The following is a 27,870-nucleotide window of genomic DNA, read 5'->3' as shown; positions in this document are numbered from 1 at the left end:
ATTTTTAAAATAAACTAGGCACCTTTTTAATGTTCATACATAGAAAATCAACAGAAGCATCACACACAGCATATCTCTCGATGGTCAATACATGGGAACATTTCAAATATCTCTCCTTTGTTTCAAAATAAGAGACAACTATCAACTTCAGAAACATTTGACAATACAAAATAATACCATCTTAAACCTAGACACTTTCATTCTTTTGCTAATCCTGACTCAACTGAGTGTTACTATATCAAAGAAAAAAATCACAAGCTTGATGCAATAATAAGCATGATGAAAGTGAAAACAAATTGCTTACAAATCTCATGTCATTAGTTTGGAATCAGAAGGGCACTGATTCAGTCCAAGGAATTAAATCCTTTATGCCCTTCGGTTCACATAAATGACATTTATCTGACAATACACAATACACTTAAGATGAATATGATTAAGTGGTCCGAATGCTATCGATGTGTCGCAAATACAGTCAAAAAGAAAACATCTCCAAAAATAATCCTTTTTACCACCAACTCAGATCTACGACGTACATAATCAGAGCTATGTCATATGTTTCAGCAAATATCAAGACATGTTTGTCCATTCCTTTTCTTATTCTTATATAATCTTTAAAGAACAACAAAAGAAGTGAAACACCCATCTGAATTAATAGTGATACAAAAAAATACAAGATACAAAAAAAGGAAAACAAGAGACACATATTCACAAAGAGATGACAACCCTGTGTAAGTTATGACATAATGTAATTTGACCAAAAGTGACCATCACACTAAAACATAGGGAGGACAATCTCCTCATAGCAAATTCAAACATCTGAGTAATGAATACACGAGTTGCAAATGTGAAGTATGGGACAACTTTATCACACAGTAAAACATCACTACATGATGATTAAAAGAGCTATACAGCGCTGTTGACAGTCTTGTATACCATGTACATGTATACTTCAATCCACATTTCTATCTATGTTTATCAAAATTTGTATGACACACTGCTGCAGACAGTATCACATTGCACTTGAAGTTGCAAACTGATTCTATTTTCCAAGTTATGATGTTTAAAGTAATGATTATTAAGTTATGACCTTTAACATCTGTAATATATCAGCTTTGAAGAAAATACAAAAAAGAGGGGAAATCCCAACTGGACTAGTACATGTACTCCTTCAAACAATTGTATTTGACACTAAGAGATACTGGCAAGCAGTGAACGTGTGCAGAGTTAGAGTTATCCAGGTACCGGTAACTCATTGATTTTGGCACTTCATGGTCCAATGAGCTGCAAGGTGAAAGGTTGGCCTTGTCTGTAATGACAACTAAATTTGGATCACATGGCATATGGCTTCAGATCTCATGTGCACATGGTCTGCTAACAGTGCTTGATACATTCCGCGCAACACTGGTGGCACAGTAGTCAATTCTTCGATCTCATCGACAACAGAAGCGCTGCAGGACAGCTGGGTATCAACCAGCAGCACTTTTTCAAATTTCCCATCACGACCTTTATCCATCATGACTGGGCACCCAGTCAAAGAGACAGATGTCATTACACCATGAGAATATTCTACACACTTTTTCGCCAAAGTCACCACGTAAATTTAAAAAATCAGAGTCATGAACATAGATATTGTATCACATGAAAAGGACAACACAACTCTTACAGATAAACTTTCTTTTGAATGGAGGAACAGCGATTGCATTCAATTCTTCATTGAAGCTTTCCTTTTCTTTTACTAGGAACAAAGACGGCCTTTACATGGAAGCTCAAAGAAAGAAACAAAAGGAAAAAAGAAAAAGAAAAAGAAAAAGAAAGAGACTGAAGTGAAGGGTTCTCACTATTTCGATAGTCAAAATATGAGAGGAAGGGAGGGAAGGTGGAAGACTGGGTCCAAAGTTTACTTGAACTCAGTCATTGATAGACCATGGCTGGTGTCCTCTGCCTATACCGAAAGGGGGATGGGGAGGAAATGAGGGGTCAAAGACCGGTCCTGGAGGCATCAAGTCAAAACCAGCAGGAAGGGGAAGACTTGGAGGAGGATTGGGGTGTCCCTGGGGGGTAAATGGTGGAGCAAGGTGGAGGGGTGGGACGAGCGTCGAGGCATTGGGAGCCATCATGTTGGGAAAGGACGGTGGAGGACGAGGTGGCATCCCGACGGGGGGTGCTACGTTTCTACGGGGCGCTGGTGGTAGGAGTGGGACACTGCCCTTAAAGGCTCCAGACATATCGGGGAACGGGGGCATCGTGTTGCCCCCGGTCCTTCCAAAGGAAGGCATTGGCACAGTCGGTGGCATAGGGGGCATGTTCGGGAACGGATCCACTTGATGAGCCAGAAGCCGTTGGTATGCTTTGCTGTCCCGTTTTGGGCTCGGTACAAACTCCGGCGAGTTGGGATTCAGCATTGGTACATCGACATCCTTTGGAAAGCGGAACTGTCCGCGTCCCACAGAAGGGATGGTCTGGGCCCGTTGGGCTCCCCGCCCAATCCCTCTCTGGCCAGCTGGCAGCTGTCTCTGTAAGGGTGGTATTGTAGCCGTCTGCTTCTGGGTCAGGCCAGCTCTATCGGGGGCATGCATGTACGCCCCAGTCTGTGACTGCCTGTCTTTGGTGGGTAGATCAGGGGGTAATGACCCCACTTGGAAAGGCACGGGTGGGGGGCTGAAGACATCGTCTGGAGTGATGGGCGTCACTGGACTCAGGCTTGTCTGTCCAAGCTGCACGGAGATGTCATCTGAAATGCAGGCAAAATTAAGTACTGTATTACTGTACCTGACAAATAGGGCATTTACAGCAACTGCACATCACAGAAAATTACCTGCCCATATTCATATTCTTGATGGGTATAATCAAAACTGCCCTTTTCTGTTACACTTCTGAATTACAAAAACAACACAAAATCTAAGATCTACTACTTGTTAGTACAGCAGAAAAAAGAAATTATCTTAATATTTTGACAAGCACACAACTATCAATACGATCTACACGCATATGTCATCCATAACATCTCAAATTACACTAAGCATTCGATGGTTCTATACCAAAATTAAACAACAGTATAACTGCAATAACACAACCTTGACATGCACAAGGCTTGATAAACACTTCCACCTAAATATCTAGCTCGAAAAAAAAAAAATGTATTTGTAAAATTTATGTTTCACAAAGAAATTGAACAGATTTCTGATCAGCTAGCAATCAAATAACATTTGCACCTTTCCCATTACAGTGGACTGCCATTATAATGAAGTCCTTGTGAGTGGCAATTTTCTTTTGTTATATCGAAATTTTGTTTTCACCAAACAAAATAAAAGAACATACTGAGGATAATGTTGCGGCCTGAATTATTATTTCGTTGTAATCAGGGTTTCATTATCACCAAGTTCGTTATAATGGGAGTGCACTGTACCATTTGGAATCCCACCAAATGGGTAACAAAGCCCTCTAAAGGCTACTGACCTACGGATCCTGGCATTGCTCGTTCTACGCACTCCCTGGAGACCCCAGTCTTACATCTCTCCAGTTTCGTCACTATTTCCTTCATCAGTCTCTCAATGTGCATCAACTCATCCACACTGCTGACTCCAGAGTTACTCATCAACTCCTTGAGTATCCAATCCCTGTTTAGACAAAGGATAAAAATAACAATAATTCAATTGAATTACAGCCAAATCCGTCTACAGCCGCCACCCAAAGGGAGACGAAAAAAAGTGGCCATTGTAGACAGGTGGCCCCTAAAGACAGGAGTCAGTAACGTGGCTTTTCTCTTTGGAGGAATTGTGTTCAGAAAAGCAGCATACAGCAGGTGGCCGCTAAAGACAGGTTTGACTGTAGATTAAAATATATGAATGTATACACACAGACAGACAAAGATGCCACTGGCAGGTCTTTCCCATTTTAGCTCCATCATGGACACAGGGACTATGGTACAGTCCATTGGAATAACTCAGGAGTTAGGTTTTTGTCCAAATTACTGTATACGCATATATTGTACATGTACAGAGTAGGAGGATTTCATTTTTGTGCATCTCGCAAATTGGGTGCTATTCACAACTTTTAAAACACAAAAATATCAACTCTGATCCCAACGTGAATTTAATGTGCAAGAGTATATTTCTATGTCCACTGCTATACTCGGTGATCGCAAATTTAACCACTCGTCAAATTGTACGGAGGTACCGATTAAAAAAAAAAAAAGATTCGCTAAACATACTATAAGACACTAGTCTGATTCAAAAAGAGAACCAAATAAAAGTGAAAGATATTTAGTCACAAATGAACTACACAAAGCTCAAAACAGTTAGACCTCAGTTCTGCCATCACTGTTTTGGATCATTCATCATCCGAACAAGAAATGGCACATAATTGTCTCATATAATACAAAATAATATCTTTGCATATAACGGGCAACAAGTAAGTTTGGATATAAATATGGATTTCTATTCATATTCAATTTCATATCCACATCATTCGAGTTATCAAACATGCAACAATCACTTATCTCACTTATCTGGATGGGCGCCAGTCCCGATATGATCGGATTATCTGAGGTTGGACTGAACATGGCCCTTTACAACACATCGCAACTTGATAGCACACTTGCGTATCACCTGCAAGCTCAGAGTGCATTCATCACAGACAAAATGTTTATCTTGATCCGTAATGATGGCAAATTTAATTTTAGCAAACTGGTCACAAGGATTGATATGCATATAAAGGCAAATCAAAATACTTCAGCAATACATGATGAGGTCAAAGGTCACCTCTTGTTTCTCAGCACATCATGGATGGTACGGAGTTCTTGGGGATCCGTCTCGGCGTCGTTACTGCTGGAGGTCTCAGAACTAATGCTCTCACGGCTGGTTTCATCATCCTGGTTGAAGAACGGCAGAACCAAACACGGACAAACAACAGAAAAACAAAGGATAAATGACTGGGAAACAAAGTAAATTCGACACAAGGCTCACACAAGTTGGTAAGATTGCAATTTCATATTTTAAACCCAAAAGAAAAAAAAAAAAATGCTCTCAGTAACACAAAGTAAAAACAAAATAGATACAATATGCTACCAGAGCATACCTGCCAACATTCAAGATGAAATATCTTACTTGTGGATTGCAAAAATCTTATTTTATATGCAAACTGAAGTTAAAAATCTTACTTTCGGTCAAATCTTCAGAAAATACACATGAAAGGTACAGCGTATATCTACATATTTTTTAAAAATCTGATTTCTCTGACAGAAAATCTGATTTTGCTATTTTTAACGTAAAAAATCTTACTGAATCTGATAAAATCTTACTAGTTGGCAAGTATGCCAGAGCCTTTCACATTGTGTCTCTGTAGAAGTTACCAGCTGAAACAGAACCTGTATCCTTCTGTTAAACTGTGGTCTAGTCGACAGGGTATATTCAAAAAGTTGTCAAAATTCAACTAACAGGCAAACTGCAGACTTTGCCTTACCTCAAGTGGAGGCATCTCTTCTGCCAACGCCTGAAGCTGCTGGAACAATTCTGAGTCACAGTGACCGGACACCAGCAGTAGAGATGGCACACTGGCAAAGAAAGACATGAGATAAAGAGACACTTTCTATAGTGAACAATGCTTTGAGCAAATTGAACAAATGTATACTGGGAATTGCTGAATTAAGGTTTCTGTGGGTCTTGTTGATGGTTCTTTATTTATATTTCTGCTACTCTGAAGAATGATCCACACATAATCTCACAGAAAAAGTTGAAAGTTAGTGGCATACTATCGGACATGAGTTAAAAAGGTATGTACAGGGTGGATACACAGAGGGTCATTCATAAAAGAATCCTTGTCAGTCTCACTTGACATGAAGATGAGCACTTACCTGGTGATGAGAAAGAGCTGAAGCCTCGATGGTTTCAGAGACGAGAGTGGAACCCCTTGACTGGTAATTAAAAACAATCAAACAAACAAACATTCATTATGAATGTGAAGAATGAAGAACATGCAAATACCATCAATTTAGTCTCCTCTGCATTCTTTATATCAACTATATGGCTTCCCAACACTGCTTATCAATTATAAGATATAATAAGTCTGATTAATAAATTGGTTTATTGGTTAAGGTGGGTATTTTTACTGTTACCAACAGATAATAATATTCAATAAAGGTGTGTGCAAATTCAAAATGGTTCTATTTTGCAAAATGTTGTATTTGCTGTGAAACACAAACAAACAAACAAAATGAGATGTTTGTGAATAGGAACACAGTCACCTTTAAACCCTACAGAAGTCCTACAAAGCTCTATTTTTGGTTTTAGACACTAAAATGTATTGGAACTAAGACTAAATTAAGATAATGGAAAATATATATTGGCTAGGGTATAAATCTTTTGATAAGTACATGTAAGTCATTACTTTGCTATATCTTATTCATAATCGATACGATACATACTTGCGGAGGTTCTCTGCCAAGTCCTCATTTTCGAGTTCCTCGACGATGACTTCCCCAAGTTGGGCAGCTTTCTTCTCAATCTATTGGGACATGAGGACAAAAGTGTTGTCATGAGCTGAATGAAAGTCCAGTGGTAAGGCTAGAGAGTTTGATGTAACTTTTGATTTAAAAATACATTTACAACAACTGAAACTTCATCAAAGTAAACATGGCATACACAGCCCAGCATATAAATCACAGGTGAAAATTGAGACTACACATGCTTTACTCATCAGGGTGAATACAGCACACTTCTTTATCCTCCATTATTTTATTTAAAACAAATGACCGACTGAAATAATAACACCCCACTATTCTGCATGGATACTTGAACCTATATCTACTACTTGTATCGAAAGAGAAACATCCAGAAACTTGAGCAACATGACACCCACCAGCTTAAAGAGGCTGCTTTCATCTGCCGTCTTCTTGGGCCAGATCAGCTGAGCGATGTCAGTGCTGGTGACGTATTGGCCGTATCCACCAAAAGAGATGAGATTGAGGCTACGCCCTCCTACCAAGTTCACGCTGCAGAATACAAGAGAAATACTTTAAAGGGTGTGTACAGTTCTGGTTGAGGTGAGGATTTAGCTTTTAACGTTTTGCGAGATATTCAGAAACCACTCTGTGAGATGTCAAAGAGCATGCAGTCTTAAGGGGTATCAAAAGTTTATTCGATGAAAATCGGTTTTGAAATGGCCGAGATATCCAAAAACAAGGTGAAACAAAGAGATCCTAATAAAGTTGTGGCATGTCGCCTTTTATTATTAGCACTTTTTTGGATATCTCAGCCATTTGAAAACCAATTTTCACAAAATAAACGTTGAATCCTTCTTAGAATTACATGCTCTTTCATATTTCATAAGAGGCTTTTCATTATCTCACTTAGGAATGTTCAAAACATGAATCCCCACCTCAACCAGTACTGTACAGTCCCTTTAAGCCGTTGAGGACAAGTCCCGAGTATACTCGGGTGGAGGTCTATGGGAAATGCGTGTTGTAGTTCCCTGTCTATATTTGCTACTTTTTTGGCTCCCCTGGGTGGCAATTTTAGACAGGTTTGACTGTACTTGAATCATCATTTGAGATGTAACCTCCTCCCACAAAAAAGGGCAGAACACTTACCGTGTGACAGTCCAGGAAGGCTGCTGAGTTCCCTCTGTTTCCTCAGCAATGTCAGTCAGCTCAGTGTTGTCCTCGGCAACCGCATCACCCTTCTCCTCATCATCCAAGAGTGGAGGACTGCTGCCAGCTACATTGGAAGAATGGAAATTGCATTTAAACACTGACTCTTGTGAGTAAAAGGGAATAAATGAGCATGACATGGATCAACAGAACAGCACTGGGCCTCCTCCATGTATGATACTGTTCAATTCTCGCTATCGCCAATGACGTAAAAAGTACCCGGATGTGGCTTTTTCGTCAAGATTTAGTGCACTTGGTAGCAAGGGCACTTCCGGCGCGGGGCATAATTTGCACAACGCTAGCGTGCGCATACAAATTGTACGTGTACCTTACCTATAGCGCAGCGCCGACCACAGATCGATACTAGTACAGTAGGCCGCTGTACCGCCCGAGCCAGCGAGTGGCAAGTCCTGTCATACTCGTACACTGTAGTCCCCGCCGGCGGCCACCCTTGCATTAGCATGCACCACTGCACGCAGCGCATAAGCTAATTACATACAGTAACACATACCGGTACGGCGTACTGCTTGATCACTTTAGATATGCGAACGATGTGCACATCACAGATCAGTCATCTCTGCATACGCTGAAAATATGCTGGAAAATATTCACCCACCTGGATATACAGTATATCGTCATGGAATGCCCATCTTTTTTTTTTACTTGTTCTCTGTCGAAATGTCGCGAACACAATCGGGAAAGAACAGTGATCTCGAACTTATCCTGTCTCCGAAGCAACTTCTTCTAAGTAAGTAGGGTTGGGGGTACCACGTATCGTCACCCTAAGGATCTGTAGCTTGTTTATTCTAAAAATATAATACAAATCCGCCTAATTCTTACCTCAAATATGCCATAAATACTGCAGTTTTGAATGCCGTGACCGTCTCATTGATTATGAATCTCCGTTTTAAAACAGCGCAATTTTAGTGCGTGCGTTCCGTTTTCTTCGCGCAGCTAAAAAGGGAACCTTGCGATCGGCACCCCCTCTCCTCCATAGGTATACACGTGAATTTCACAGCATAGGTAATACATGTGAATTTCACAGGCCATAGGTAATACACGTGAATTTCACAGCCATGCGTTGTTACTGATCGGATGTGTAATTTTTAGCTTGGTTTGTTTGAGTTTGATTTTCGTTTCTTCGTTTTTATTGTTTTTATAGCTAATGACACTTAATCCCGCGCGTACTTTTTCGTTCTATACGCAAACAGCCATGATACGCAGGGTGTCGATGGGAAGGTGCCCTGTCGATAGGTGGTGCCCCAACGTACAATGTACGTAGGCCTAGGCACTAGGCCTACTACCTAGTGCTACTACCACTACTAGTAAGTCGCGCGTGCACGTACTGCGCTGTGGAGTCACCCGCAAACTTCACCCACGCGGCCACGTCATGTCTCGCATGCCAGTAAGGGTCCTATTTCTGCAGATTTTTTTCATTTATTGTCGTTCGAACAACACATGGCAGCTTCGCAGCAACAACCAATAGTCGTATTAACAGCAATTTCTTAAGAATGGAGAAATTTCAAATCATATCAAAGCTGTAATTCAAGTCGAGAAAACCGGAAGTACATGTGGAATACAGTCGGCTGTGTGTGTAAATAGCATTAGTCACGTATCACGCGCGTACGAACGGAAGTGACTTTGCTACCGGACTATCCCATAATGCACCGTATATGACGCTTAAATCAACATCCGGGTACTTTTTACGTCATTGGCGATAGCGAGAATTGTAAGTCTACAGATACCATAGACATTAGCCTTCATTGCCAAAATTAATGTAGACAAATGCAGCGGCACATGGTGCAATCAATTAGGTAACACATACTCTGCTTTCCATGGGATCAAAATAAAGGGCAGAGACAAAATTCCGTTTGCTGTCAGCTGTATTACGACACTGTATCATCAACCCTCGATTTATCAATTGATGTGCACTGCTGAGCAAAACATGCAAAGCAACCAAAAATGTACGAAACAAAATTAACAATTGAATGGCTAAGAGATCTTTATGCCAGTCACCATCCACTTTTTTGGGAAAAAAACAACCATTTCATGGAAACTAAAATTGGTCCACAACTGGGCACTATGCTAAAAGGAGATGCATAAGAGGTTGGACTGGTGGAGATAAACATCTTGGTTCCATGGGATAATCACCAATATATCAATCCAAGATTTTATTAGCGTGACAATTATCAAAAGGATAACAATCTAAAAAAATGCATATCAAAGAACATATCCTTTCTGGTCAAATGATCTTTTAGTATCTTTCAGTCAGCAGACTTCATCCTCACCTTTCCTGCTCTCTGCCATCTTGCCCTCATTTCCAGCATCATCACCCCCAGCAGAGATGGGTGTGGCAAGGGCCTTGCCAACAGTTTGACTGACACCCATAGTGCTTGTGGTGCCATCGTCCCCCTTCGGACCGGACTCCAGTATCTCCTGGACCTCGGATGATTCGTCTGGCCACTCAAAGGAGACATCCTCTGGAGTGGGCAGTCCGATCCCCGTCAGCATCTGAAGGCTCAGCTCTGCAGTCTGAAATATGCCACAATAGGAAAAGGAAATTCCATTCAGGGCAAGATACTGCAAGCCTGTGTTGAAGACTAGACGATGCACAATTACTGAGTGAAGCACTTTTTTATGTAGCATTCTGTGTCTGAAATATACTTCTTTCCTTTTTCTTTATATCACCAGTATCATTACATTGGAACACACTTTTACAATACTTCACATAAAAAAAGGAAAACAAATCTAATGTCAAAATTGTCCTATATGAGTGTATATTAACCTTTCACTAATATGTATCACACAGGCTGTTAACATTTAATTCAATCCTGTTGCCAATGTGTTAATTGCATTGGAAATGTGAGTCTACATTTGAAGGAACATTGAGAAAACAACATGTCGTGCATTCAGTCTTGCCTTTGAGTGTTACAGAGATCTCAATGGACAGAAATCATTCCCAGATCAGAGAGGCTTCCATTTTCTTCTGACAGAATGTGAAGAAATACTGCAGTTGATTTTCAGGGACTCTCCTACACAATCGGGGAGACTTGACCACTCTGCTTGTTCTTACTACCCACAACATAACATTATTTTGGGCAGTATTCAAGACAGAAATACAAGCTTGCGTAATACTGTAAAGGTGAATATTTTCGCGCATGTAATTTTTCACGCTCAGCTGGGCAAGATGAATTTTGCTTGTTCTTAATTCCGCAGAATCGAGACATTACCCACTGGAACATATGGCATGTAAAAATATTTGCGTGCTTTTATTTTTGCGCTAAGTTCTGGTTGCGTGGTTCCACACCACAAAAATTTCCACTTTTACAGTATAATGCACCAATATTTTTGGGAAATGATAAAAGGATTGGTAGATAGGAAGATACAAAATCTCACAGGCGCTTCAACGGCTGGGGCAACCTCCGGGCTGATCTGTTTGGTGAACTTGGCAAGTCCTTCACTAACAAGGAGGTCATTGATGTGGATGTCCTCCGACGTCGTGGTGTCGCACAGGAGCAGCGAAACCACAGATTTCTGAGAGCATGACAATGGTGAGGCCAAATCATAATATTCTTTTGCCACTCTGAATGTTATTCAGTTCACATCAGTAAGCTGGCCTCTTTGTATCCTATACTCTGGACTGTAATCAGAGACACATTCTGTGATTACATGAGATTAACATTGCCTCATCTTTTCACAAGGTTTTAAATGAAAAATTAGTGAGAGGCTGGTTAATCTAACAAATAATTCAGAGAGTGTTTCAAGAAGGAAAGAATCTCACATTAGAAGATAGATGCAATAAAAAAATAATACAACAACCAATTGCAACTTAGGACAGAAAATAAGTTACCACATAAGAGTACAGCATGTAAACTTGATGGTACTGACAGATGTTAACCAAAATCAGTTTGACAATTCAAATTCAAGAATTTGTGTTGCAGTTATCGCAGCGTTTACAACTGTATAGTTCATGCTCTCACCATGTGACATGTTCTCCTTATCAAAGTCATTAGTGGGACAAAATGTCAATAAAAAATCCAGTTGGCACTGATTGTGTTTCCTATCAAAAATTGACCTGTAAACCTTTAGCTTTACAAAAACAACATAAACACACAAACACAGATAAGTTCACCAAAAGCCACATTTGCCCCTCACAACCATCAGTGTTAGTTCATGAGGACACTGTTTCATGAAAGTTGTCAGCTCTGACAAGTTGTCATCCTCTGACAATTACTGTAGTTAACAGTCAGTGACCAGAGCTTCTCAGCCAATCAAAACCAAAGATAATGCTGAAATTGTCGGAGACTGAAAACTTGTCAGGGCTAACACCTTTCATGAAATGGTGTCCTGGATGTAATGGACCAAACACACATCATGTTTTCTAAGCTTTCTCACATTAATTGTTAGGTGAGAAAATCCAATCCTATGGTGCGGCTAAATGTATGACAGTACACAAACGACGCAAGGTCTGAGTGCGTCAGTCAAAATTGTGTGCATGTAGAAGGTAACTTTGGAACAGTTACCACAAGCACACTATTCCTACTGATGCACACACACACACAGACAAAAAAAAAAAAAAGAGTGCATCATGTGTTTTATAGAACAGGGGACAATTTTCTTGCCAGAAATCCATTTTTCGATCATATAACCCGATGTCAAATTTATTGGATAAATTCCGTTTAGGCTTGCAATGCATTCAGTGATTACTGAATGCATTGTAAATTTACTAAATGCATGATTTTCTAGCCAACAGGCATCTCTTACTGAGTAGGCGAACCCTTCCTTAGTATGCAAACCTTAGCTAAAGTGCGCAATATCAAGTTTAAGTGGCAGTTCTCTATGAGCCAGTAGTGTGCGGCCAGTAAAAATCAAGTCACAACTCTCAACCAATGAGATCACAGGATTTTTGCTACCCGTCCTATAATACCATCAATGGGATGTTTCTTGTGACAAGAGTATCAGTGTCATTGAACTACATGTTAGGCAATCAGTGAACAAGGTTGGCACACATTTTCTCTGAAAGTGCATTACAAACAAGACAAATGACTTGTGTGGAGGGATGGTGGATGTGTACAATCAGATCAATCAAACACAAACCTCGAACAATGGATTCATGTCATGCATCCAAAAAGTGTTCTGGAAAACAGAGTTGTCAGTTGATAAATCTAAATGCATTCTTTCACACTGACAGATTTCAATCTCAAAAAATCTACATATTCGTAAGTTTCCTTTATTTCACTTCTAGCAGCTGTTCACAAAATATGAGGTTGGAGAAAGCTTCTCTCCTGTGAAAATAAGAATGCTTCCATCAAATATGAACAACTGCAGGGGCGGATCGAGGAATTCCATAAAGGGGGGGGGGGCACCTTTACAAAATCAAAGGAGGGCGCACGCCCCCTCCATTTTTTTTTTTTTTTTATCTCTTTTGTTTTAACAAAAAAAAAAGAGGGGGTGCCCCCGGTGTGCTCCCTCCTGGATCTGCCGCTGAATTGGCAAGTATGATGAGGGTATGAAGTGGCACTTGCTAAATCTCTGCAAAGCTCTATTTTATGGCACATGGCAATACCTATAGTAACACCTGAAGTCAAGAGCCAGAGGTAAGAGAGAAAATAGCCTTTTGTCCATCTTACTGACTGACTCCAAGACACTCAAGTAGAATTTACTCATACAACAAGTACACCTTGGCCATCTTATGATTGTTTAGCCCATCAAGCACAGGGAGAAAAGAGCTGCAGAAATTTTCATCCTGTCATCATAAGAAACTGACATTGCCTAATTTTACATCTGGTTATGAATATCTTACAACTGGAATGAGATTGGATGGAACTACTGAAATTAATAAAATGTGCACAAATTTTTATTTTTTTTTTTTTTTTAACAATTTAGCAGTTTTATGATTAAACCAGGTTCCTGAAACACATGTTGCAAATCTAAGAATCTGTCACAAAATGAGCAATTAATACACTTTTAAAAAGTTTGCCAATCAAAATGAATAATACAGGAATGAAGGGCTCTTTCAAAAAAGTTTCATTCTCTACCTTATGATACACTGACGATGAATATCAAATTCTAACATAAAAACAGAAAATGTGGTTTCTGTGGATTGAGGGATTAAGTCACTTTTTTCACTTTCTTTTCCCTACATGGGGATACCTTGTCTGCCACAGCATGTGCAAGCAGGGGCTTGTCGTGGGTTAACTTCAGCAGTCTGTCCCGGCTTTCGTTAGTCCATTTATCCTGGAAAACAAACAGGAAACCAACAAATGATGAATATAACATCTTAAAGGGAGCCATACTGTACAGTAGAGTTGGTGCAAAATATGAAGAAACACTGATAAACTACTTGATTAAAATCAGTCTTGAGTTAGACTTAATTTTACCAACAAATTTTTGGCAAAAGTGTCCTTGTCACAGTTGGCTATTTATTTGTTTACGTTGTTGTTGTTGTCACTTCGATACAGACTACTTATATTCTGGAAAAAGGAAGAGAAGTCTTAAATAACATATGTCTCAATTTGTGAGCACAAAAAAAAAAAAAAGAAGTAAATTTCACCTTCACATTTCTGACGTAAAGTCAATTATATGTTTGTTACAGTCACCTAGAAAATGTCAACTTTCTGTCTACAGACAAACAGTGAATCAGCTCAAAGAAATATCAATCTTTCTTCAATCAATTCTAGATTCACTGTTGCTGAGGCTCACAGTTGAGGGAGTGGCTTATAATAACAGGGTCATCACAACTGACCATCCTTTCACAGATTTCTGTGAGGAAAGAAATTATGGTTAGAAGTTCATCATTAATCACATTCAAATATAAATCCTGTCTCATGGAAACCAATTTGCAATGTGGGAGTACAAATTCTGAGATACTGCTTTTAACGCCAATCTTTTTTTGTTTGAAAGTTTTTCTTTTCCACCATGCTTGATGCCCTGATCACTGGGGAGATACAAACTGAATTTACTGTATAAATGTCAGATTCAATGTCACTTGCACTTACCATACTACTGGAAGAATAAAACTCTGTGGCATGAGGGATGTCAGTGAAATGAACCAAAAGAATAGAACAAAACCAGTCTGACAAAATATCTTTTCATCAAACTTACCCCCACTGGCTCAATGCCTGCAAGTCTGGCATCCAGTGCTTGGATGGGTAGCTTCATAAAACATGCCCTGCAATCAAACAAAGAGGTGGTTACAATGGGGAGCGGAAAGACAACAATATATATCAATGAGAAACAGATTTTAACAGGTGTATCATGAAACAGCAAGTCAGAGATAGGAAACAGCACTAAAAGAGCAGTAAAACAATACAAAACAGACATATCTGACTACATGAAATGTGGATATATTCTTAAGACATATAACATTACAGAGTACTCTTTGTAAATATTCTTACACACACATATCAAGATTCATGAAATTCAGTCAATAAGTACTCCAATGACAAGGAAAACATACATCGTCATCTGCTTTCAAAGTGAGATCTATTCTACAATTTCTATGATAGAAGAGATGTATAGCCTTGAAAAACCTGTACTGTGTTTCTGAATACCAAAAAAAAAAAAAAATCAAATACCATCACTGACATCAGATTCTCCTCCTTTTAATCCATTGAGGACGAGCCGATTTTGTTGTAACACGTTTCCCATTGACATATGACGGAGTATACTCAGGACTACTGTCTTTAATGGATTTAATTGGACAACAAAATGCAAACTTACTTCAGGAGACGGATTGAGCTCTTGGGTATTTGCAGAGATGTCCCGTAGTCAACATATAGCACCTACATCAACACAGAGAGTGCAAATAGAATGCATTTGCATGTATTTGTCACACTACAGACATAAACTTTGAATCTGGAAAGGTATTGATGTTTGTGCTATAAATGATTTCTTATGAACAATACCTTTTTCTGTGGGATCTCCCGCTTTTCATTAAGTTTGATCAAAATGATAGCTTACATTGGATCTAAAACCTTTAAATGGTCACTCAGTATACATATGGCACATCTACTGGAACTGAACAATGTTAAATCCACAAGTTTAAATCTGCTAGATTGTGATGATTGAACCATGTCCAAAGCAGTAGTATTGAATCATACGCAGAACGAACTGCATATAATTCACTCTCTGGAGCGCTGGATACGCTGATGATGGCCTGATATATTGTAATCGATGTTATCGAATGTAAAACATTCTGAAGCAACCACAATTGAATATTAGCTCTGAAACTGTGTACTTCAGGTGAACCTTTTTGATTAATATTTTGCATTTTCATCATTACCCAATGGTAATCATGTTATGGCACTCTATCGCACACTTCTCACACAGAAGTGTACAGCAGGAGCAAAAAATCATCAGTTCTGCAAGAACGTGAAAACTATGTTTCGGCTTTCATCTCTTCGGGGAGCATTCACAGGACGGGTGCTGGAAGTTACCTCCACCAGATCAATGTTGGGAACTCCCGTGATGAGCCCTCTGTGCCAGTTATTGTCCTCGTGGTACAAAGCACAGCATATCTGATTGACAGCGATCATGGAATCCGGCATCAGGTACTTCTCGCCCTCCGGGTATGAGTAGACAGCCCTGTCATGGCAAGGCAAACATAAAATTAACCCATAAAGTCCATAATATCTTGACATGAACATAATTATGTCTACAAATTTCATACACTCTGCCACTTTCCACTACCAAAAACTTATGCATGTTACAACATGACTCCAATTTCAAGTGCCATGCTTATGAAAAAATTTCTAGCCCACATACCATATCTGTGTCCATAGTTTGCAGCGAACATAATCTTCAGCAAATGATTACAATCTCATTATGCTTTTCTTTTGAATACCAATATGATGCACAGAGTTTCTAGTCGTTTACGTGATCAGCTTTTTATAACACTTTACAGACATCACCTAAGAGTCATTTCCAGTACCAAAATTTTAAGTAATGTTTTTAAAACTGCATTCAAAGGCCTCAGTAAATTTCAGTTTTGTCCCATTCCCCACTAAATTTCTGGAGACTCACTCAAGTTCATCCATGAGCCTCTCGAGGGCCATGTTGTTCTCCAAGTCCTTGTACTGGATGCTGATGCGGTGAGGTGTGTAGACGGTGGACACAAAGATTGGAAAATACTCATTGAGCTTGGGCCTCCTGGCAGCGGGGTACGAAAAGCCGTAACCGATCGCATCTTGTGGAATGGATTTGGCAATAGACTTTGATAAAGAGAGGGAGGGCAGGCATGTCAGTACAGAAGGAGAAAATATGAAAAAAAAAATATGACAATAAAATTGAAAATGACAAGGACAACGGCAACATCAGTAACAAAGATGAGCCATTTTAATGACAGTAATGATAATGATGATGGTAATGATTTCACACAAAAAAAAAAGAAAAAAGAATTGATTGAACTCCAAAGTACGATGCAGAAGTAAATGGATGTGATACATTTATACATCAGAGAAATAGCATGCATAAACAAAGATGATCACAATTACCATTTTAGCACACCAATACAGAGACGTAATAAAAAATGTAAGACTTAGCGGTCCTTTGATATAGAAGAAGTTTAATTACAACCCCTACAGACAATATTCTATGCTAATTAAATTCTGGTCTTAACAATATTTGAACACACATAACACATATTATGTTCTTCCACATAATCATACAAGATAATAAATAAACTCTAAAATGTTTCTTGCTTGTGCCCAGAAATGTAGTTGGGTTTCTATTAGATTTAAGCTGAAGAGTAACTTCAGGGGTTTTCAAGTCAGTTATTGGCATGCACAGCTCTTTCATGTGTCATAATCTTAGGGGCAAGTTTCGTGGTAATCACGACAAAATTTGCAGTTACAACTGAAGGGACTATAATACTCCAACTTTTGTTACTCACTAATGGGGAGGGGGGTTGGAATAATTTTAAAGGACAAGTTCACCTTCATAGACATGTGGATTGAGTGAATGCAGCAATATTAATACAACACATCAGCAAGAGTTTGAGGAAAATTGGACACACCGTTTAAAAGTTATGAATTTTTAAAGTTTCTGCTTAGTCACTGCTGGATGAGAAGATTACTACAGCTTGTGATGTCACATGTGTACAACTATATAAAGAAAGTATAAGGAAAATTCACGATATTTTCACTTTTCTCGCATAATAAACAAACACTTGACTTCTCTCTTTCAGAATTCAAGGGGAATAAAATTACCCTTAACATACGTAAGTAACGAGTCGAGGAAATGTGAACTTTTTTTCCAAAAAGTAACATTTTGTGAAATTCTCTTTTTATTTTCCTTAGAACGTTGTACGCATGTGACATCATACACTCTAGTAGTCTTCTCATCCAGCAGTGACTGTGCAGATACTTTAAAAATTCATAACTTTTGAATGGATTGTCCAATTTCCCCCAAACTTTCACTGATGTGTTCTACAAATATTGCTGAATTTATTCAAACCACATTTATATGAAGGTGGACTTGTCCTGTAAGGTAATCACACTGACAGCTGCACAATGGGATTGTGTTAGATTTCAAACTTACACTGTACAGTGGTCCAGCCAGAGGCAATCGTTGACTCTGAGCATGGAGGTAGACTTGATCTATTTGCGATAGAGAAATATAAAATTAAATTCAAACCAACACCACTGGCAGATATACAAATACAAATATTTGATGTATGAATTCAGCACAGAGTCTTGTGGACAAATTAGCACGAATACCATAATTATATAATGTTCTTAATTCATTCCCAGTCACCTTATGGAGCAGCATTTTATTATTATTATTTATTCGGCAATTCAATATACAATGTACAATACAAGCTGATATAAAACACAAACAGAAAATCGTAAATACATGATATAAAAATTGTGGTGGTTCCAGGTGCATGCTGCTGGTTGCCAGGGGAGGAAAAGGCAAACTTAATCACCGAGGCTCGAGACCTTCCTCCCCGACCAGTGCATGTACCCAGAATCAGCTATATCAATGTAAAACATATGGAAGAGATAGGACATGTATTCACTAAGATACAGAATGAAACATTTATAACCTTTGACCCTAATTGACATACCCAAAATGGTGTCTGATCAAAAAGTTATTTTATGAAATAATGTATGTGACATGAACTAAGCATGTGCAAAATTTAACGGTGATAAAAACTGTTTTTCTTGAGTTATTGCAAAGAAAGTTGCAGAAAGAAAGAAACATCTCAATACATTGCAGATAAGCTTTAAATTCAACCAAGTTTTTTAACGTAATCCCGACATTGTATGAAAAAAACGAAGGGTACATTCACGATAGTCCAAAATCTCAGCTACAACATATTAAAATCTGAGAGAAATTCATTGAAGCATAAATGAGCTAGTGCTCGAAAAAGATAATCATGTCAATTTTCATTTGCAGAAAAACTGCACTCCCATAGAGATAACACGTCGTAACGAAGATACAGAATGAAGTACATGTATATTTGACCATTGACCCAACTTTGCACAGACATGGTGGCATCTGAGCAAAAAGTGGTTATCTTGTGAAAAGATTCTTATAACATAGTCTTTGCGTGTGCAAAATATGGGAGAAATAAGACATGGATTCACTAAGATACAGAATGAAACATTTATGACCTTTGACCCTAATTTACATACCCAAAATGATGTCCGATCAATAGTTGTTATCTTATAAAATAATGTACGTGACATGAACTAAACATGTGCAAAATTTGGGGGTGATAGGGGCTGTTTTTCTTGAGTTATTGCAAAGAAAGTTGCAGAAAGATAAAAACATCTCAGTACATTACAGATAAGCTTTAAATTCAACCAAGTTTTTAACATAATCCCGACATCATATAAAAAAGGAAGGGTATATTCACGATAGCCCAAAGTCACAGCTACAACATATTAAAATCTGGGAGAAATTCATTGAAGCAGAAGTGAGCTAGTGCATAGTCATATCAATTTTCATTTGCAGAAAAACTGCACTCCCATAGAAATAATACGTCATAACGAAGATACAGAATGAAATATATTTCACCATTGACCCAACTACGCACAGACATAATGGCATCTGAGCAAAAAAGTGGTTATCTTGTGAAAAGATTATTGTAGCATGGTCTTGCGTGTGCAAAATATGGGAGAGATAGGACATGTATTCACCAAAATACAGGATGAAACATTTATGACCTTTGACCCTAATTTACATACCCAAGATGGTGTCCGATCAAATGGTTGTTATCTTATAAAATAATGTACGTAACATAGACTAAACATGTGCAAAATTTTGGGGTGATAAAGGCTGTTTTTCTTGAGTTATTGCAAAGAAAGTTGCAGAAAGAAAGAAACATCTCAATACATCAAAGATAAGCTTTAATTTCAACCAAGCTTTTTAACGTAATCCCGACATCGTATGAAAAAATGAAGGACACACTCACGATAGCCCAAAGTCTCAGCTACACAAAAATGCTCTGGATTCAAACACATACGCATATTTGCCATACACACAACAACTATAATGGGATATTGACAAAAACAAAACAACAACAACAAATGTCCTGCACATCCACTCATAGTAATCGTAACAGTCACACATGGCAAATTCTTGGTAAACTGCTAGAACAAAAATAAGATTAAGACAGCAGTTCGAGCCACAACGGTGCGTGATTGTGTGTGTGTGTGTGTGTGTGTGTGTGTGTGTGAAACTTGACCATTACTATGGTGGTAAGGCACTGCTCCATACAGACGAAGAACTTTCACAACAGAGCAGGTTATACATATTCAAAAGATAGAACACATGAGCGAAGTTGGTTTTGCCATGAACAAAAACTGGTCAGAATAAGATCATTACGTAGAGATAATGGCAGGCTGTCCCATAATATCGGGAACATGTAAATAGCAGAGTTTGCCAGCCTCTGGGTGCGAGCTCTCAAATGTTGGAATCTAAGATCGTCTTCACGTCGTGCCACCACGTTAATTGCAGAGGTGACATCATCACACAAAACCAAATTATATAAACTTTTACAAATAAAATTTAACAATAAATATTTACGCCTAGATTGTAAGGTTGGCCAATCTAGCAGGCTAAGACGATCACTGTAAGGCATCTCCTGCCGACGCTGTTTGAGTATCATTCTCGTCACACGTCGTTGAATGCTTTCAATTCTGTCACTCAGACTACGGTTTACAGGGTACCAAGCAGGTATGCCATACTCCAAAATGGGTAACACAAGGCTTTTATAAAGAGCTAGCTTAGCTGAAGTGACAAGGCCATTCGACAGAGATTGAACAAAGAGATAAAGAAATGATACAGTAACAATGGTCTGAGATACTTAAGAAAAGCAAATCAATAAAATTTTCTTCATGCACAAGTAAACAATAGCAGGGTAGTTCTGCTAAAGATACCTTTCAATACTAGCTGCAGTTTGTGTGTCATTTTACAAGACAAAAATGAACACATCTCATTTACTACGCTCTCAAAATAAATAATCTTTACTTGTGAGAAAGAGACTGGCATTGCGGTCATTGAGTGTGTCCTGCACAAAAACATGACTAAAAAAAAAATGGCATAATTTATCTAGTATAGTATGTGGGTGAGATTCTTACTCTGTCCTTTATAGACCACTTTGATAGTGTCAGGGATGGCAAGGACGAGCGAGTTGACATCTTTCTCCCCAAAGTCTTGGCATGGCAAATCAGCCTTGTTAAAGCTCTGCAAAGGAGAAAATCAAATTCAGCAGGTATAACAGTTTGAGCATTTGTGATGTAAAAATTTCTCATCCTTCAATGACATTTCCTCAGCTTCTCCATATACCTATTACTGAATGCATGGTGCTCTGCTGGTACAGGCATCAGACTCTCAATCTAATGGATACAGGTTCAAGTCCCCACCTTGACACAGGCAATGCTACCAAGCATGACAGGTTTTTGATCTTTTTCCATTTTTTTTTAAACCCCTCTAACCCATCAAGCTGTAATTGTGTTCCGCAATCTCATCAGGTCCCTTGAGCTGTATGTTGTCCCTATGCATTCAGCTGTTACTTGTCAAGCTGCAGTACCTGCCAATTCATGTACTTGTACTCTCTCGCCCATCCTGACCCCTGAACTTATTACAATTGATGAAGCGAAAATGCAGAACTTACTTCTAAAGGTGTACAAAAGCAACCGTCCTACACAGAAGTCAATGTAATACCAAAGATAGTAGATAACAAGATACGAAGGCGCGCGATAAAAATGGACACAAAATGGCTACCCTACATGACGATACAAAAGAGAGCTAAGTACCAACTCAGTACACCTAGGAACATCATTCATTTGCAAAGGTAGTGGTCTTTTTATTATCTTAAAAAGATCTAAAATTTATAGTCGTAGCTTTTTATCGATTGAGGGGATTATTTTGAAGAACGAGATTTTAAAGTAATAAGGATTATTTCGTGGAGGTAAAAATTTGGCAACATGATCTAAAAACAATCAACGACACTTGATAAACAGCAACAACAACTTCAGAGACAGCGCGTCTCAGGTGATGTGCGTAATACGTTTGAGGATCGCGTGCTGTCCATCAACTTCAAAGACAGCGCGTCTCAGGTGATGTGCGTAATACGCTCGAGGACCGCGTGCTGTCCATTTGTTTTGTACAGGATTAGCGCGCACTTTCCTGTCTTATTAGTTAAGCGTCTTTGGTAATACCAAACAGATCCAGAGGACACTGTAATCCAGAGCTACAGAAAATCCCTTTCAGGAGATTCAGAATGACTGGAGAAAAACAACACGGAAGCAGGGCATGTTTGCAGGCAAACAAAGCAAATCCTCATAACCTTTTCATTACAGTTTATACAAAGATGGTGACCCATGCCTGATCGAAATTCAGAGTATACTCAGAGAAGCATAACGTACCTTGTAGGCAGCCTCAAATTCTTGGAGAAGGATTCCCATGGGATGTGCCAGGAGGACATCACGGATCTTAGACTTAGCCTCCTCCAGATGCTTCTCTGTTGCCTGACTGGGTGCGGGCTGCTTCTTCTTTCGTTCTGGCTCTAGAAAATGGACCAAAGCACACCACATATGCTCACGATACTGTAAAAGTGGATATTTTTGCGCGACTGATTTTCCGCGCTTGACCAGGTAGGAAGAGTTTCACATGTTTTTAATCCCGCAGAATCAAGATATCAACTATTGGAACATATGGCAGGCAAAAATGTTCACTTCTTTTATTTTTGCACTAGCTTCTGGTTGCGCGAAATGCGCGAAAATTTCCACCTTTACTGTAGTCATTTACAAATTTCCAATAAAGTCCAGCCAGCACAGGCCATTTTGGAAACAAAATCATACTTTTAAAAAACTGTATGCATTAACTCTTATTAGCAAATGGGTTTAACCAAATATGAGATCACTGAAGTTTTGCTTGAATTCATCTGACAAATTTAAGCAGTATAAAACAGAAACATCTGAAGCATTAAAGGCAATAAACTCTACTAGTCCTTCTACTACAGTGTCTTAAGGATCTGTATGGTCATTACTATTTAATGAGTCACTAAATTTTGCTCTCAAATGTCTGAATTCCACTTGGCAAAGTCCATTCTTGAAAATAGGGTCATCACTGGCATACTGGTATTTAAACATTAAATACATGTGTCCTACTCTACTCCACTCTTACATATGTTTAGATGATGATGATGATGATGATGATGATGATGATGATACTGATGATGATGTTGATGATAATCATAACACATACAATACCTAATCATTATCATCATCATCTTTATCATCATCAATGGTACAAAAGTCACATGAGCATGCTTGGGTGTTATCAAAGAGTAACCATCTCACCAGGAGGTTTTTTGGGCACAAAAGTCCTGGCATCAAAGAGTTTCCAGTCACTGTTTTTCTGCTGCCTTTCGATGGCCACGATCTCTGGAATGGCACAGACGAGCTCTACCACACTGTAGAACCCAATTGAGATAAGCGGCAGCTCCTTCCCTGTCAATTTCTATGTACCGAGATACAAAAAGATTAGCTCTAAGCAACTTGCTACGAAACCAGGAAGTCAGACAAGATTATAGAATATTGTAATTTAATCAGATTTAAAGGGAAGGTAAACCCAAAGAACAATGTGGATTGAGTGAAAGCAGCAACATTAGTAGAACACATCAGTGAAAGTTTGAAGAAAATCAGACAATCGATGCAAAAGTTATGAATTTTTACAATGTTGGTGTCGGAACCGCTGGATGAGGAGACTACTAGAGGTTATGACGTATGAGAGGACAACAATATAAAGGAAATATAAAGAAATTTTCACAAAAAAATTCATTTTTCATGAAAACCGCAAACTCCATCAACTTGATACTGACATATGTTAAGGGTAGCAATTATTCCCCCTGCTTTCGGAAAGCGGTTAGGCAAGTGCCCTTTCATAATGCTAGAAAAGTGAATTTTTGTTAATTTTCCTTTATATTTTCTTTATATTGCTGTCCACTCATACGTCATAACCTCTAGTAGTCTCCTCATCCAGCGGTTCCAACACCAAAACTTTAAAAATTCATAACTTTTGCATCGATTGTCCGATTTTCCTCAAACTTTCACTGATGTGTTCTGCTAATGTTCTTGCTTTCTCTCAATCCACATTGCTCTTTGGGTTTACCTTCCCTTTAAAGGGCATGCACAAATAAAAAGTGATTTGTAGTTTTCTAACGAGATCACATGATGGAGAACCAAGCCCGTCATCTCATTCCATGGGCAAGATTTGGTCTGCAGTTGAATAAAAGATTAAGATTGCTGTGACTTCTACAATGCTATAACATACTGTACTTTGACTTTTTCTGTTATACTTCAACGACTTGCAATCACACAACACTAACAATTTAAGTTAAATGCTCAATTCCATTGCACCTGCACAACTTTCAATATATTTGAAAAACTTTCATGACATGTAAGAAATCCATACAAATAACTTAATCAGCACAGGAACATTTTTACTTTTTTTTTTAATTGTACCATGTGAATGTTCCATTCTCAGAAAAGAAAATCTCACCTTATACTCTGCAGGCAGGCTGGCAGCAAAGATTCCATCTGGATGCTTGGACAGGACCTGTCAGTAGGTAAGTAATGTCACATGGTAAATCATAAAGAAAAGCTGAGAAAAATATCCAAAATCATTGAATCATCTCAGTTAGCACACAGCAGGACTTGTTTCCTTGTTCAGTTTAACTTACGGCAGCTACAATTTGTAGCCACCTGTATGTGAATTCCTTCATTACAGTAAAAGTGAGTAATCATGAAAGCAGAATGTGCTACATTTTGTCTTACATTCTTTTCTAGTTCAGGGCATTAAGACCATCTGATAATCACAAAATTTGGTGAACATGGGTGCTGTGACGAGGTTTGATCCCCCCCCCCCCCAAAAAAAAAAAAAAACGTGTCTCATCCACTTCTCGTCACACATGTATGCAAGTACAAATTTTTCACCTAGACTCCCTTTATTGCTATGTATGCTACTTTCAGAGTATTCAGTCTTTGATTTTGTGGCTCATATCCATCCTCACTTTCTGAATTTCCTCACAGAGCTCTCCATCAATAAGATCATTGCCAGGCAACACAACATCCCTTGGGCTTGTGGTAGACTCTGTCGAAGCACTCTGCGAGCTCGATGCACTGGATCTACTTGAAGCTGCCCTCTTGGCCCTGCCCCGGCCAACTGTGGTGGTGGTGCTGTCCTTACCTGTCGACCTGAATGGCACTGATTTCCTTGCTGAATGCCAAACCAGAATAATTTTAGAATTTTAATTTTTTAGAATTTATAGTGATTTGGATAAATGAGAATGTTTTCAAACTTTGATATAACAAATCACAGTGAACAAGGATGATGACATGGCAGCCTCACCACAAGAATGCATTCATGAGTATAAAGGGGCTCAAGGAAGCAGAACAAAAGAAGAAAGCATGCATAAATTCAACACAGGTTAACTTGTGTTGTTAAGCCCATGGTATTGTGATGGCAAGCAAATAGTCAACGTTGGTGAAGGTGATGGGACAAACTATCACTTTCGAGGCAATCTGGATGTAGCTATCTTTCCGAAGCGCAGCTGAGCTGAGGAAAGATAGCATGTTATACACATTCAGATCGCCAAGGAAGTGATAGTTTGTCTTATTGCCTGAAACTAAAAGTTTATTATTTGCTTTATATTCCACATCTAAGGTCCTAGATATTCCCATTTTATTCCTCATCTGAAATCGTTTTAGCTGTCTTTAGATACCGAGTATCCTTAGGGCTTAGGCTACGTAGTTTACTGTGCGCAGTACTGACGTATGCGCTTAGAGTGATGACAAAACAAAGAATTTGCTCCACGCACCGCGCGGCACCGAATCAAAAGTGCGTTGCACTGTGGACTATCAAGTGACCTAGTTAAGTGATAGTCCACAGTGCAACGTACACTGTACTTTTATTTCGCGCGTACTCATCTCTCGTTAGGACTGTATGGACTGTAGAGATCAGCGAAACAAAAGGGACTTATCAACATAGAGTGTAACAAACTTTTCTTCTCAGTTGATGTGATGGGCAAAACTATGCTTAATCATGTGATCAGCTGTTGACCAATCCTATGTCAAGATTCTTAGTAATAGTATGTGGAATACATATAGTACATCGCTACATTTCTGAAATATCAAGGATCATATGCTATATTGTATGTCATCATCTCTGTTCAGTAAATTTGTTTCAGGTTCCTAAAATACACATTTCAATTTTTCCGCTTGAGGACCACAAAAAATTCTACAAATCTACACATGCATGGAGCTGTTGCTTTATGTATTCCATGGTGTGAAATTATGAAAATCGCATGGAATGCCCACAACCCTTCCTCACCATCAGGTATGGGGATCGATTTTGCTCCCTTGGGGAAGTTCTCGATGCTGTACACTCTAAATTTCTCCTCCCCCAAGTGCTCAATGCTGATGATTGATGGCAAAGACTTGACAACTTCAGCCAAATTAGCGAAGCCCAGCTTGCCATAATCCAGCGAAAACCCAAACTTTCGATAGAATAGAGTGTCAAACTGCGAATTGTGGATCCCATTTGGATGACTGTTCAACAATGATTTCAGCTGCGATCGCAGGTATGCCGGGCTAGTGCTTGCAGTAATCACAGGTTTAGAATATTGTCTGTTGTTTGTGTTGTTGCTACTTGAGTTAGAATATGAATTTGGTCGTCGAAAACCACCACTTGCCCCTGACGGTTTGGAAAATGTTCGACCGCCGGATGGCGTACTGTAAGATCTCTGTGTCCTGCCGTCGCCTGATCTCGCGACTTGCCTTTGCAGAGCACTCCTTCTCTTTAGGCATTTACGCACATCAACGTTCTGTCTTGAAACTAGACTCTGAATGTGCTTTGTCGTTTTGTCTGCGACTCCTCGAAACACCGCCTGTCCACGTTCCCACTTCAGCGAAGCTACATCAAGATCTTCGACCAAATCAGACGTGCTGTTGTACCCAAGCTCGCGGTACGGTACGCCGTAACCCTGGGCCTCGGTGAAGTCGCGCTCGATCTCGACTGCTGTCAAACCCAGTGGGGCGGACAGTAGGAGCGCTCTCAAGACGATTTTCACTTCCTTCTTTATTTTTGCCTTGTCTGACATTTTGTAGGAGTCGACCACCTCCACTTGCACTTACTGTCAATGTGAATCACAGCTGCATTCTACGCAGATTTGCTCACAACATTGGCGTCGAGACGGAAGGAAGCACATGCACTGCGCAAACGATAGTCCACCATTGTTTTGAAGTGTTCTACGCATGCGATATGCATGCAGCTAGCTAGCTAGCTCACGTGCACAGCAGCGCAGCGCATAAATGGGCACTGTACATAGGCTAGGATAGGCATGCATGCAGCTGGTGGTGGCAAGCTATCCATCCATCCATCATTATCCCCTCAAGTTTCACAACACGTGTATCGGTAAAGAAAGAGAAATCGCGCCAGCTAAGCGCTAGTGACGGACTGGCGGCATGGCTCCCCCAGGGCCCTGCCAGCGTAGGTAGCAGGGAGTAAAGGTGTGAACCACACAGGTGGTGTGAACAGGGTGTGAACAAGGTGTTATGGTTTCAAACTCCTTGGTGTGAAACAGTCTGAAACTCCGCCCTCTCACAAAACGGATGCGGGTATATAAATCTATACGAGAAAACAACTACAGAAAGAGAGAGTTCTCAATAGATAATTTCCAGCTAATTTTGCAATCTATTCCCGAACATACT

General features: G+C 39.3%; 1 protein-coding gene across 1 annotated transcript; it reads right to left on the bottom strand.

The window, feature by feature from the left end:
* Positions 1–8: 8 nt before the first annotated feature.
* LOC140240625 (uncharacterized) lies at positions 9–27,403 on the bottom strand. The gene is made up of 22 exons (XM_072320379.1): positions 26,492–27,403; positions 25,173–25,378; positions 24,662–24,718; positions 23,461–23,620; positions 22,525–22,664; positions 21,235–21,340; positions 18,185–18,243; positions 16,670–16,857; positions 16,084–16,231; positions 15,368–15,429; positions 14,750–14,816; positions 13,799–13,882; positions 11,042–11,179; positions 9,934–10,177; positions 7,586–7,712; positions 6,856–6,988; positions 6,422–6,501; positions 5,852–5,911; positions 5,461–5,551; positions 4,761–4,870; positions 3,457–3,617; positions 9–2,731 (listed from the first exon to the last, which is right to left on the bottom strand). Exons 1-22 carry the CDS (start codon positions 27,258–27,260, stop codon positions 1,908–1,910), a joined length of 4,014 nt encoding a protein of 1,337 aa, XP_072176480.1. The 5' UTR covers positions 27,261–27,403; the 3' UTR covers positions 9–1,907.
* Between the last annotated feature and the right edge of the window lie 467 nt (positions 27,404–27,870).

The sequence above is a fragment of the Diadema setosum genome, chromosome 17 (assembly GCF_964275005.1).
Source record: "Diadema setosum chromosome 17, eeDiaSeto1, whole genome shotgun sequence".
Taxonomy (NCBI): domain Eukaryota; kingdom Metazoa; phylum Echinodermata; class Echinoidea; order Diadematoida; family Diadematidae; genus Diadema; species Diadema setosum.
This window is presented reverse-complemented; position numbering and strand designations above follow the sequence as displayed.

Bases quoted from the DNA above. Each gene is read 5' to 3' on its own strand.
- LOC140240625 (XM_072320379.1), bottom strand. From the start codon at position 27,260: ATGTCAGACAAGGCAAAAATAAAGAAGGAAGTGAAAATCGTCTTGAGA. The intron at 18,244-21,234 runs GTAAGAATCTCA...TATCGCAAATAG, and splicing joins AGTGGTCTATAAAGGACAGA to ATCAAGTCTACCTCCATGCT. The intron at 16,858-18,184 runs GTAAGTTTGAAA...TCTTTATCAAAG, and splicing joins TGGCTGGACCACTGTACAGT to TCTATTGCCAAATCCATTCC.